This window comes from Haliotis cracherodii, unplaced genomic scaffold (genome assembly GCF_022045235.1).
Source record: "Haliotis cracherodii isolate W230 unplaced genomic scaffold, xgHalCrac1.p SCAF_2, whole genome shotgun sequence".
NCBI lineage: Eukaryota > Metazoa > Mollusca > Gastropoda > Lepetellida > Haliotidae > Haliotis > Haliotis cracherodii.
The window spans coordinates 17,164,621-17,178,606 of NW_027266275.1; the positions used below are offsets into that span (position 1 = coordinate 17,164,621).

At 40.8% G+C, this 13,986-nt stretch overlaps 1 protein-coding gene across 17 annotated transcripts in view; it reads left to right on the forward strand.

Annotated features, from left to right (window-relative positions):
* LOC139469898 (V-type proton ATPase 116 kDa subunit a1-like) overlaps positions 1 to 13,986 on the forward strand; it is a 57,325-nt gene that overhangs the window by 19,448 nt on the left and 23,891 nt on the right. For all 17 annotated transcript variants that reach the window (XM_071252227.1, XM_071252232.1, XM_071252233.1 and 14 more), the window contains exons 4-18: positions 1,688 to 1,785; positions 2,528 to 2,656; positions 3,467 to 3,561; positions 4,116 to 4,242; positions 4,895 to 4,977; positions 5,626 to 5,719; positions 6,007 to 6,219; positions 7,438 to 7,588; positions 8,713 to 8,852; positions 10,005 to 10,141; positions 11,053 to 11,146; positions 11,586 to 11,704; positions 12,065 to 12,216; positions 12,437 to 12,522; positions 13,220 to 13,324. In XM_071252227.1, the coding sequence (XP_071108328.1) occupies positions 1,688 to 1,785; positions 2,528 to 2,656; positions 3,467 to 3,561; positions 4,116 to 4,242; positions 4,895 to 4,977; positions 5,626 to 5,719; positions 6,007 to 6,219; positions 7,438 to 7,588; positions 8,713 to 8,852; positions 10,005 to 10,141; positions 11,053 to 11,146; positions 11,586 to 11,704; positions 12,065 to 12,216; positions 12,437 to 12,522; positions 13,220 to 13,324 (1,823 nt within the window). The remainder of the gene's footprint in view (positions 1 to 1,687; positions 1,786 to 2,527; positions 2,657 to 3,466; positions 3,562 to 4,115; positions 4,243 to 4,894; positions 4,978 to 5,625; positions 5,720 to 6,006; positions 6,220 to 7,437; positions 7,589 to 8,712; positions 8,853 to 10,004; positions 10,142 to 11,052; positions 11,147 to 11,585; positions 11,705 to 12,064; positions 12,217 to 12,436; positions 12,523 to 13,219; positions 13,325 to 13,986) is intronic.

Sequence of the window (13,986 nt, forward strand, 5' to 3'; positions counted from 1 at the left end):
ACCCATACCTTAACATAGACTTAAGACAGCCGTAGCGCTAAGGTGATCGTAACACCCATACCTTAACATAGACTTAAGACAGTCGTAGCTCTAAGGTGATCGTAACACCCATACCTTAACATAGACTTAAGACAGCCGTAGCGCTAAGGTGATCGTAACACCCATACCTTAACATAGACTTAAGACAGCCGTAGCGCTAAGGTGATCGTAACACCCATACCTTAACATAGACTTAAGACAGTCGTAGCACAAAGGTGATCGTAACACCCATACCTTAACATAGACTTAAGAAAGTCGTAGCGCTAAGGTGATCGTAACACCCATACCTTAACATAGACTTACGAAAGTCGTAGCGCTAAGGTGATCGTAACATCCATACCTTAACATAGACTTAAGACAGTCATAGCGCTTACATTGTTTTGTACAACGGCACATTGGCAATTCTATACATGGCCCTGCATACAAAGGCAAACTATTTGTAACTATTAGTATCTCCCCTAGTATGTGTGGTGCTTCTTCAACACACTGTGTCCACAAGTAGTAGTATACCAATCAGAACTGATCGTATGACAGGTGAGAGTTTACAGTGCTTGAATTTGTCTTTTTATTCCAGTTGTATGATCTATCAACAATATATTCCTTTCAACAAAATATTTATGGTCAAAATAGGGGACCTGTCTGCAGTATTTTGAAATTGCAAAATTATCAATTTAAATGGAAATGTGTGATATGTTTCTATTAAATATATTTTCCCATATGTGGGCGTCAATACATTACCCAAAAAAGTCACAATTTGGGTTGATTCAAATTATCTTTATAGAAGGGGGTTATACAAAAATAAGTAACCAAGAAAGTAGTTTGTATATACATGTATAGGTTATTCATGGCTCATCATAAACCACTCCTCCCCACTCTTTAAGCATATAACACATATGATATGATAAGCATGATAAGCATATGATTTACATGTTTTGGGGTGTTTTAAGTCAGTGATTTAGGTATTATTGTTTCAGTGGTCTGAGGTTCTTTTAAGTGTGTATTTCAGAAAACGTAACCTGCATCTACAAAGAACATAAACTTACAGACCCAGGTTGGGTTTGTTGTATCACTTGGGATTCATGCTGTTTCTTGACCATGGGATGCAAATATGATGGGTGAAAGTGCATGTGTCAATATCTTGCATATGCAGTATGCAGAAAAATGAACAGAACTAATTCACTCCAAGGTTCATTCAGTTGGTTGACAACGTATACGATTCATCCATGTGATGTAGGGCAGATGTTTTTTACAATTGGATTGTAGCCACCATCCAAATAAACAGTGATACATCTGTAAATGTAATTAATATTAATAACAGCTGCAGTATATACAGAAATGTAGGTTGGAGCTGGCAATGCTATAGTAGTAGATGTTGCAGTAGATTGAGTTACCGTATTTCCTTGAATAAATGACTGCTTTGAATAAGTGGATGCCATGGTTAAATAACCCTGTCACAGGAGAAAGAAACAACTACTTTGAACATGTTGAATAAATATGTCTTGTCGAACATTTCAGATGTTACAAGATTACAAAATGCACCCTTTTGAAAACTTGTGATGAAGACTTAGTTTTACTACATACGGATGAAGGAAGTTAGTTTTCGCTTCCAAATTGAACTTTATTAGATGTTGGCCTGTTTCCCCCACAGGATACATTGAGAAGGAGATCAAGAAGGAGAAGCTGAAGATCCCGGACTATGGAGAAAACCCTAAAGCTCCTGCTCCCAAGGAGATGGTAGACCTGGAGGTGAGAACTGGCCATTGTCTGCTGGCTGACTCAAACCTCATCCCTACTATTGCTTAGAATATTCATGACATAGTCAGTGTTGATGGCATATTTCTAAAGTAGTTTTCAATACATTGAAAGACATGTAATTACAACAAGTTTGGTTTTATTCATATATTGAGGGGGAAATTTAACCTTTACAATATGGGGTACACAGTGAGCTATTTAACATCATGTCAGCCTGATAACATGGTTTATAAAGGGGTTATTACTTGGGGTATGTACTATCAGTCTCGAGTGAGTGAGTGAGTTGGGTTTAATGCCACTTTGAACGGTATTCCAGTTATATCATGGTGTGCTTAATGTGGGAGGAAAGCCTGAAATGATGCAGATCTCAGACGTTTTGCACTTTGGTGCAACCAAAAACGGGTATGGTGCTGACAAACCTAGAAACATAATCGGGGCAAATGAGGATTCGAACCCACATTCAAAGGTTTCTGGCTTTCCCAAGGGAAACAACTCTGCACATGCCCCAAGCAGTAGAACAACAGTCTGAACACAAACAAATCCGGGCAAGGTGAACCTGTGATTGTAAAACCAACATCACACTCATCTATAGATGACAGGGCTACCCATGGGTCACTGGATAGACATGTTTTACTGCCAGCTATTATTATGAGAACTGCCTGAATGACTACCTCATGTTGCATGTTATATGAAAACATCCTATGTTTACAATGTGTTGTGTGTATTGTGTATTTAGGCCACCTATGAGAAGATCGAGGGTGAGCTGAGGGAGGTCAACACAAACGCTGAGGCATTGAAGCGGAACTTCCTGGAGCTGACAGAGCTTAGAGAAGTCCTGATCAAGACACAGAACTTCTTCTCTGCTGTAAGTTTAGAGTAATTAATTTAGAGGGCATTGAGTTTCATATCTATCCTTTGCACTGATATTTAATGTTTGGTGGATTGTGTGGATTGTTTGAGAATTGCCCCTTTGTAACATGGCATCATTTCAGTACATTGTGAAAAAATGGAGATTGCATCCTCTGTACTTCATAAAACCCAAACATTAATATGTGATTTGCTTTGGTGATGTAACATTTATATGACTGATACTAGGGCTGGAATGGGTGACTCGGGTGCTCAGGTCGGGTGGTTCCTGAGTAGGACCCGGTTACCCACAGTACTACCTGGACCCGTGGTTAGTCACGTGATATATTGTTTAATGACAAAAAGTCACTTTAGCTCAGTGGTTACACTACAAATTGCTAATTTTCACATTTCTTTCTGATGATGCGCACATTCCTCTTGACTTGTATATGTTTGAGTAAAGATAAAGCTTCAGTCAACTTCAGTGAATGCATGATCAGGTTGTTTTATACATGTATCTAAATAGTTTTTGGCCAGGGCTGCGGTAAAACAATTACCAATCAGACATTTAGCTTCCAACTCTTGAGATCTGCAGTGGGTACACGGGTAGTAAATTTGGACTCGTCCCAGCCCTAACTGATACAAATACATTTCTAGACATTCTTACAAATTTTATTATGGGTAACACATATGTAACACATGTGATATTAATTCATTACTGGGGTAAACCGACTGTACAAATGTTGCTCATAGCATTGAGTGTGCAGGTCTCTGTAAGTTCCTGTTTCCTCACTGTTTCATGTTAACATTGGTTCCATGCGTTCTTCAGCACCGTCATGAGATGGGAAGCCTAGTCCATGATGCACAACAAGCTCTCAGTCAAGATGAGGTTGGCTTTGCTCCACAGCAGTCAGTACAACTGGGGTAAGTTTGAACTAATTCTATTTGCCGTAAATAGTTTCTACAGTTGCCCTGTACCTCTGGGCCCACTTGCACAAAGCAATCTTAGCACTTGGACCATCAGTGAATGTTAAAGCATAAGAGTTATAGTTATAGTCAAAGTGTTAAGATTGCTTTGTGCAAGTGGGCCTGTGTATTCCAAAGAATTACACCATGTTTTAATCAGTATATCAATATTATCATTTCTGTTGGATAGGGATCCTGGGTCATAACAGATCCATACTACAACATGCTCAGCAAAATGATCTGGGCCCTGTCCACAAAGCGGTCTTAACGCTAAGTCTGCATAAATCTGTTAAAGTATGGAAATTACGATCGTCTTAGCGTTATGATTGCTTAATGGAATAGGTCCCAGCAGCTTAAAATGTGTGACCTGGTTGATTAAGTGTCATAATACCTGAACAATTTGATTGCCGCTCAATTGCTCAAACTTCCACATGAGATCACATGACTGGGGCCTTGTTCCTGATTAATGCACACATGGGTAACCATGGTAACATTATGATTCTGTCCCCTAGATTCCTGGCTGGCTGCATCCCAAGAGAGAAGTTGCCTGCCTTTGAGAGGATGCTGTGGTTTGCCTGTCGCGGTAATGTCTTCCTACGATATGAAGAAATCCAACAACCAATGGAGGATCCTGTTACTGTAAGGAATTTCCCGATTTGATTATTTGGTTTGTTCCAAAAATATTTTGTGTTGTAATTTAGATGAGGGAGGGAGGGAATATGTTTATGTCCTATCAATACTTTTTTCAGATGCACAGTAACATGTGTAGATAACTGAATATAGATGTAGATGGTATTACTGATGCACGTTACTAGGGAATCATGGTCCAGACTCTGAAGCTGAATTAACTGTAGTTGTGAGTCAATAGCTATATCAGGATCAGAGATGGGTGAGTAGGGTAGTAGTAAAAATGTTGGTATCCCCCCATTGTGATATAGCTGGAATATTGCTAAAAGCACAATCTTAGTTAAACTTTTGAGTCTACTAGCCTGAACTTGGCTCTTAGCATCATTATCAGTAGATTTTAGTGTTATAATATGGACTATTAGCTGAGCTTACTATAGAAGACCGATCGTAATTTTACTAGACTTGGTCTTCAGACACAATATTCATGTCTCAATTTTTACATTGATGTAGTGTGTGAAGCCCATTTTTTTAACCCAAGACATGACAAGATGAAAGCCGCGCTAAAACATACTCAATTGTTCTCCCCCTTAATCACTGTCCTGTAACTGGTGTAATTCTTCCTCGTTCACCCTGAATGTACCAACAATCCATGCTGTATCCCCAGGGGGATCCCGTCTTCAAGAGTGTCTTCATCATCTTCTTCCAAGGAGAGCAGCTCAAGGCCAGAGTGAAGAAGATCTGTGAAGGGTGCGTGTAATATGTCCCCTGTGTCATCTGTCTGCAGCATTAAACAACAAAGAAACAAACAGAGTTATGGCCCTAGCTCTATGCTGGTCAACTTGTCAGGTGTCTGCAATGGGGACAAGTTTCCCACAAAATTTGAATGTTTATCTAAGAGATATTTGTCAAGACTGAGTTTGAATATTTTTTTTTCCAGAGTTACTTCCCTTGCTACATGTTTTTTAGATTTTGAGCATACACAGTAGGGCCCTCATCCATGTTAGTTTACAAAGTGCATAGTGTCAGCAATGGGCACAAGTTTTCTCAGAACCTACTGAAGCTTATCTAAAAGATACTTAATCGAGACCGAATTCGTGAATCGGTGCTATAAATTATTTTATCCAGAAAAGAGTCCTTTTGTGTGTATTAAGTTCATAATCAATTTTTTCTGATGACGTTAAGTGACCCTAGTGCCTATCTCTTCTTAAGGTTTTATAGGACTCTTTTTTCATAGTTTATATTCACTACTATATGAACAAACAAAATTCTAACGTGCCCCATGGCGAGGAATAGTGATAAGGAGTATTTCTAAAATGAATGTCAAACCCGTCTCGCATATATATCATTATTAACTCCAACATCTTGTATAGCATGACCTCTGTATGTTGTGTGTAGGTTCAAGGCAGCACTGTACCCCTGCCCAGACTCGCCCCAGGAGAGGGAAGAGATGCTGAAGGGTGTGTCCACTCGGCTCGAGGATCTCAAGATGGTCAGTCATGATGGTGTTTCTGTCATTTCCTTATGGTTTTGAAATATTTTCATTTATCAATGACAATTGTGTTTCCCTTTAGTTGTTAGTTTGTCATTCACATTTTCCCTCTCAGAGTCTGACATACTAAAATGGACTGAGAGTTGTTCCTGCCAGGTTATTTTAACAACCTTGTTCATTCGACACACATTCGGATATCACACATGATTTCGTGGTGAAAGTAAGCAGTGTCACTGGTTGTTTGTTTGCACCATCATGAAGTGTCAATCTCTACTTGTTGTTTGCAGGTGTTGAACCAGACTCAGGACCATCGGCACCGTGTTCTGGTGGGGGCGCAGAAGGAGATTCGAACCTGGATCATCAAGGTGGAAAAGATCAAGGCCATCTACCACACCCTCAACATGTTCAATTTTGACGTGTCACACAACTCCCTCATCGCTGAGGGCTGGTGTCCAGTCAGGGCTCTGGAAGATGTGCAGATGGCTCTCAAACAAGGAGAGGTGTGTACAGCTGTGTTGTCGTGTATTTCGAGTTGTGTGTGGTGAATGATGTGTGGAGTTGTGAATGGTGAATGAAGTGTGGAGATGTGAATGGTGAATGAAGTGTGGTGAATGAAGTGTGGAGTTGTGAATGGTGAATGATGTGTGGTGAATGAAGTGTGGAGTTGTGAATGGTGAATGATGTGTGGTGAATGAAGTGTGGAGTTGTGAATGGTGAATGATGTGTGGAGATGTGAATGGTGAATGATGTATGGAGTTGTGTGTTGTTAATAGTGTGTGGGGTTTGAATGGTGAATGATGTGTGGTGAATGAAGTGTGGAGTTGTGAATGGTGAATGATGTGTGGAGTTGTGAATGGTGAATGATGTGTGGAGTTGTGAATGGTGAATGATGTGTGGAGTTGTGTGGTGAATGAAGTGTGGTGAATGATGTGTGGAGTTGTGAATGGTGAATGATGTGTGGTGAATGATGTGTGGAGTTGTGAATGGTGAATGATGTGTGGAGTTGTGTGTTGTTAATAGTGTGTGGAGTTGTGAATGGTGAATGATGTGTGGAGTTGTGAATGGTGAATGATGTGTGGAGTTGTGTGGTGAATGATGTGTGGAGTTGTGTGATGAATGATGTGTGGAGTTGTGAATGGTGAATGATGTGTGGAGTTGTGTGTTGTTAATAGTGTGAGGAGTTGTGAATGGTGAATGATGTGTGGAGTTGTAAATGGTGAATGATGTGTGGAGTAGTGAATGGTGAATGATGTGTGGAGTTGTGAATGGTGAATGATGTGTGGAGTTGTGAATGGTGAATGATGTGTGGAGTTGTGAATGGTGAATGATGTGTGGAGTTGTGAATGGTGAATGATGTGTGGAGTTGTGAATGGTGAATGATGTGTGGAGTTGTGAATGGTGAATGATGTGTGGAGATGTGTGGTGAATGATGTGTGGAGTTGTGAATGGTGAATGATGTGTGGAGTTGTGAATGGTGAATGATGTGTGGTGAATGAGGTGTGGAGTTGTGAATGGTGAATGATGTGTGGTGAATGAGGTGTGAAGTTGTATGTGATGAATGAAGTGTGGAGTTGTGTGTTGTTAATAGTGTGTGGGGTTGTGAATGGTGAATGATGTGTGGAGTTGTGAATGGTGAATGATGTGTAGAGGTGTGTGGAGTTGTGTGGCAAATGATGTGTGGAGGTTTTTGGTGAATGATGCTGGTTGTTGTTCTTCAGAAAACTAGTGGGAGTACAATCCCTACAATCATCCACCCAATGAAGACCCGCGAGACCCCACCCACCTTCTTCCGTACTAACAAGTTCACCAAGGGCTTCCAGAACATTGTAGATGCCTATGGCATTGCCAGCTACCGAGAAGTCAACCCAGGTAAGGACCATGGATTGATGTATTTTCAATTCACAATCACTGTTTTTCTGAATTTCTTTGTTTTTCTGGAAGAAAATTAAGAAAATGTCTTAATTGCCTTGGTTATCAAGCAGTTCCCAAATCATCAAAATACTTCTGTATGTAGACATGTATTGTAGTGTCCGTGTAGGATGGTAGGGAGTGATGAGCTCCTGGATGTATACAGGGGCCAGGCCATTGGGTGCCTTTAAGACCAGTACTAGTAGCTTGCATTTCATGTGACAAGTACTAGTAGCTTGCATGTCATGTGACAAGTACTAGTAGCTTGCATGTCATGTGACAAGTACTAGTAGCTTGCAATTCATGTGACAAGTACCAGTAGCTTACATTTCATGTGACAAGTACCAGTAGCTTACATGTCATGTGACAAGTACCAGTAGCTTACATTTCATGTGACAAGTACCAGTAGCTTGCATGTCATGTGACAAGTACTAGTAGCTTACATGTCATGTGACAAGTACCAGTAGCTTACATTTCATGTGACAAGTACCAGTAGCTTACATGTCATGTGACAAGTACCAGTAGCTTACATTTCATGTGACAAGTACCAGTAGCTTGCATGTCATGTGACAAGTACTAGTAGCTTGCATGTCATGTGACAAGTAGTAGTAGCTTGCATGTCATGTGACAAGTACCAGTGGCTTACATTTCATGTGACAAGTACCAGTAGCTTGCATGTCATGTGACAAGTACTAGTAGCTTGCATTTCATGTGACAAGTACCAGTAGCTTGCATGTCATGTGACAAGTACTAGTAGCTTGCATGTCATGTGACAAGTACTAGTGACTTGCATGTCATGTGACAAGTATTAGTAGCTTGCATGTCATGTGACAAGTACTAGTAGCTTGCATTTCATGTGACAAGTAGTAGAAGCTTGCATGTCATGTGACAGGTACTAGCTAGTCTGTTCAGTTTGATGTGACAAGAACTAGTCGGTTCAGTTTGATGTGACAAGTACTAGTCTGTTCAGTTTGATGTGACAAGTACTAGTAGGTTCAGTTTGATGTGACAAGTACTTGTCCGTTCAGTTTGATGTGACAAGTACTAGTAGGTTCAGTTTCATGTGAGATTGGTGGTGATTTCAGCTCCATATGCTATCATCACCTTCCCGTTCCTGTTTGCCGTGATGTTTGGTGATGCTGGCCATGGAAGCATCATGTTCATGTTCGGGCTGTGGATGATCATCAGTGAGAAGAAGCTCCTGGCCCAGAAGTCCGACAACGAGGTGAGCATCTTATACCATACTTCGCTCATCCACAAGGCTGTTAGCCATGGCTTATAACATTTAAGGAGGTATGGGTTGCTGCACAGGCCTGAGGGCCACACCGCTGGTACAGAGCTACATCCATTAGATCGGCCAGGATCCACTGATACCAGATTCGATGGTTTCTGGTCCTTGCTCGCTTTCTCCCCATGCTTCTGGAAAACATCTATGACCAATTTTTGTTGTTGTTTGTTGTTGCTCCCACACTCCACTCGACTCAAATTCATTACACTAAAATCCACTCCACTGTGCTCCACTCAAATTCATTACACTAATATCCACTCCGCACACATACACTCCACTCCACTCCACTCCACTCCGCTCCACTCCACCTCACTCCACTCCACTCCACTCCACTCCACTCCACTCCACTCCAATTCATTACACTAATGTCCACTCCGCTCCACACCACTCACATTCACTCCACTCACATCCACTCCACTCCACTCCACTCCAATTCATTACACTAATATCCACTCCGCTCCACACCACTCACATTCACTCCACTCCACTCCACTCCACTCCGCTCCACTCCACTCAAATTCATTACACTTAAATTCATAACACTAATATCCAATCCACTCCACTCAAATTCATTACACCTAAATCCACTCCGCTCCACTCAAATTCATTACACTTAAATTCATAACACTAATATCCAATCCACTCCACTCAAATTCATTACACCTAAATCCACTCCACTACACTCATATTCATTGCACCTAAATCCACTCCGCTCCACTCAAATTCATTGCACCTAAATCCACTCCGCTCCACTCAAATTCATTGCACCTAAATCCACTCCACTCCACTCATATTCATTGCACCTAAATCCACTCCGCTCCACTCAAATTCATTGCACCTAAATCCACTCCGCTCCACTCATATTCATTGAACCTAAATCCACTCCGCTCCACTCATATTCATTGCACCTAAATCCACTCCGCTCCACTCATATTCATTGCACCTAAATCCACTCGGCTCCACTCAAATTCATTGCACCTAAATCCACTCCGCTCCACTCCACTCCACTCATATCAAATCCACACAAGTCCTCTCCATTTAAAGCCAGTGTTGTGAACAACTGTGCCATTCATACACTCACTCTTTCAGATTTGGAACACCTTCTTTGGTGGCCGTTACATCATCACTCTGATGGGTCTCTTCTCCACCTACACCGGGGTCATCTACAACGATGCATTCTCTAAGAGCTTCAACATCTTTGGATCAGCATGGCGTCCTCATTATGAGTGAGTTCATTGTATTGTCCGTTGCTGTTACCTGTCTGAGCTAATTACCCCTCGCCTCCCATTTGTCCATTGCTTATTACCAATCATGGTCAACTCCTGGCTTCAACTGTTTATTGCTAATTACCTATCAGGGCTAATTAACTGATTGATTCCCTTGTTAAAATTCCACCTATGTTATGTTATAACTGTTGTTGCTCTTACATGTACAAATATATGCTTTCTGCTTCCTAGGATTCCTTCGCATGATGAAGGTGTAAGCATATGCTCCAAAACGTTGTGTTCTTCATAACAAAGAAGCTGACATCCATAAATTTAATTCCTTAAGAGTTTTACATTGTTGTTTCTTCCCATAAGGTTGTTTCTATGTACTACAATGTTGTTGCAAGGAAGACATAGGGTCAGACTGTCAGGCGCTATATGTCATTCAACCCTGGGAGTGTGAGGTTTGCCTGGCCCAGAGTTCATTGTTTCGAGCTACTGTTATATACTGTCTAAAATGCGCATTTCACTGTGCAGAGTTGTGTCCCTTGGGCACACCAGAAACCTGTGATGATTGGATTCCAATCCTGGTTTTCCCCAATAAAGTTTCTAGGTTTGTCAGAACCATACCTGTCCTCAAGGGTTTGACCAATGTGATAAATGTCTGAGACCTTCATCACATTAAACTGACATGCTGTGATATAACTAGAATACTGTTCAAAGCTGTGTTTAGACCGAACTCACCACTCACTGTTAAATTGCTGGAATAATGTTGACCTCACTGTAAAACAACGAACAAACCCGCTGTGTGCTTGTCTTCCTAAACTTTTTCCACTCTTATCTGTGTTTCCTTCGCATTTAAGATGATACAACTGAAATAATGTTTGTGATAGACACAATTTATCTCACGCTCATTTGCCATTTTTCCGCAGAGAGAGCCTGCTTGAGGTGCCAGACATTGAGCTGACGTTAGACCCAGCCCTGTTCTTCAGGAATAGCACACCCTACCCACTCGGCATTGATCCAGTAAGATCTTATGACATGACTTTCTAGAGCCATTTGATACGCTACCTAATAACATGATACACTGAAACATGACGGTAGTATTCCTTCACCAAAGTTAATGAGCATGATGACACAACCTAAACGTATTTGTACTCTTAGAAAACAAAAACAATGTAAAATACCATGAAGTCTAGGAATCGAAAACATTGATATGATGTCTTGCAACACAATGGGATTCAGATTTGTTCATGCCAGAAAGTTAAGAAACCACAAGAAGCAGAGATGTTAAGAGAAACTTTACCTGATGTAGGACCAAAATACCGCTTTGTTTAGAGTTGACAAAATATCGATTTCAGTTATCCATGACCTAATTATTTTTCTGCTCTTACTGTTTCTTGTTTTCAAATACCAGTACATGTATAAACTTGGTATCTATTAATTTGTTTTGATGTTTTGACAGATTTGGCAGTTATCTGACAACAAGATCACGTTCCTCAACTCCTTTAAGATGAAGACGGCTGTCATCCTGGGCATCTCCCAGATGTTGTTCGGCATCATTCTGGGCATCTTCAACCACATGTGAGTCACATTTATGGGATTAATGTCATTACGAACAAGGCGTCCAGGTGATCCGCTGGTCTCAGCCAATGCATCTCCGGGTCCAGTGTTGCCTCCCTTTGCCATTGCAGGATCTGCTGATATTGCATTCAAGTCCCAGATTGGTCTTAATTATATTTTGTGGTCTGTGAGGACCATATATGTACTCATGGGTTCTTGCCAAAGCGTAAATGCTATCAACCTGTGTAAACTTTGCCTCTTTCCCCACATTATGCTGTGATGTGACTAAAATACTGTTTTAAAGTTGTTTGCTGTTTCCTTCCAATAATTCCCCATGAGAAAATAATTTGATACACCTTTGTGTGTCCATGTGTGTTGCAGCCACTTTAGGAGTGTGTTGAACATCCTGGTGGAGTTCATCCCTGAGGTCATCTTCCTCCTCAGCCTCTTCGGCTACCTCGTCTCCCTCGTCTACTTCAAGTGGATAACGTTTGATGTCAGCCAGGCCAGCTGCGCACCTGCGCTCCTCATCCGTATGTTGGTCATAACTCACTGTGTTTATGTTACAAAAGCAACGTTTTGGGAGTTTTTTTGCCTTTCACAGATTATTCATTAAATATGGGACCTGCATTGATATGGAATGATGTCTTCATAACTTGATCTCATAACTATATGGCTGAGAATTTGCTGATACAACATTCAATTTTGACTCACTCACTCACTCACTCACTCAGCATTTTGTTTGTATTTCAGAGTACATCAACATGTTCATGTTCAAGTACACAGCCGATGGCGGAGACCAGAAATGTAACCCTCAGTTGCCCTTCTACACGGGACAGGTACAGTTTCTAGTTATCACAGCTTATGTCGGCCTCTCCCATACTTTTACATGTATGCTTATTTACAATTAATACATTAAATGACAGAAAGGAAAGAATAGAAGTAGAGAAACGTATGTACATTAACACTGCTCACTCAAACCTTTTTCGTTTTCTTTATATATGTGTGAGTGAGTTATTATGATTTCACGCCGCTTTTAGCAATATTCCAGCAATATCACTGCGGGGGACACCAGAAATGGGCTTCACACATTGTACCCATGTGGGGAATCGAACCCGGGTCTTTGGTGTGACGAGCGAACGCTTTAGCCACTAGGCTACCCCACTGCCCCATTATATATGTATGTACATTCCTAACAATCTTTTCGTTGACATGATTAGGTAAAGTTGTTTTGCCATCTAGCATCAAGTCAATATTAAAGACACAAGTATCTTTCACAATCAACAATAGTGAGTACATCAGTTCATTTCTAGCTAAGTTGAAAAATGGACATTCACTAAAAAATTATATGTAATTTCACATGGGTATCCTATGGTATAACAAATTCTGGTTGGGAATAGGTTATTTAGTGTGAATTTTATTTCAGCAAACTTTGTTTTCAACCAAATAGTTGTTGCTGTATTAATACATACATGTCCCCAGGATGTTTTTCCAGAAAGGCTTGCTCTACATGGTATAGTGATGTTTGTGTTGCAGCAAACTGTCCAGACAATCCTGCTGGTGGCTGCTCTTGCTTGTGTGCCAGTGATGTTGTTAGTCAAACCCTTCGTCCTAAGATCCCGACATAACAAAAAACTGAGGGTGAGTTGTACGAAGACAGTCGCCTACTTTGACAATTTCTTCTTTAGTTTTCTCACATTTGCTGACTGATGGATTGTCAAAGTATCAAGCATCTGATCATTTATACGTTTGTGTGCATTGAAGCCTTGCGGCAAGACACACGACCTTACTGGTTCAATTTGGCAAACTGATTTTGGAACCGAAGGTGCAATTGGAAGATTCAAATGTTGAATCAGCTGGTTTCATTCAGATATGGCTTTTGTGATTTGAAACCTCTGACTGACCAATCAGAATTAAGTATTTGCCAGGTTCATGGTAGAATGATGCATTGGCTCTTCTGATAAATATAAATAGAATTTTCTAGGTGTTCACTGAAAACTCCCCCCCCCCCCCCTGTTCTGTGTTAACATAGTTTACTTGTTGTATTACTATAACTGTCTTTCACAATACTAGAAGTTTAGATCAGTCACTTGTAGCACATAAAATAGAGGGTAACCAAGTAGAAAATCATAAATAAAGTGATCCCTCGCTACAACGCTACCTTGGGGTCCAAATAGTTGATGAGCGTTATGGACAATCAGAGGTTTAACCGTGTCGTAGGGGGTAGATGACCAACACAACATGCTCAGCCTACCTTTCATGATCTATATTACAAACATGAGTCCAGATATACAATGAACACG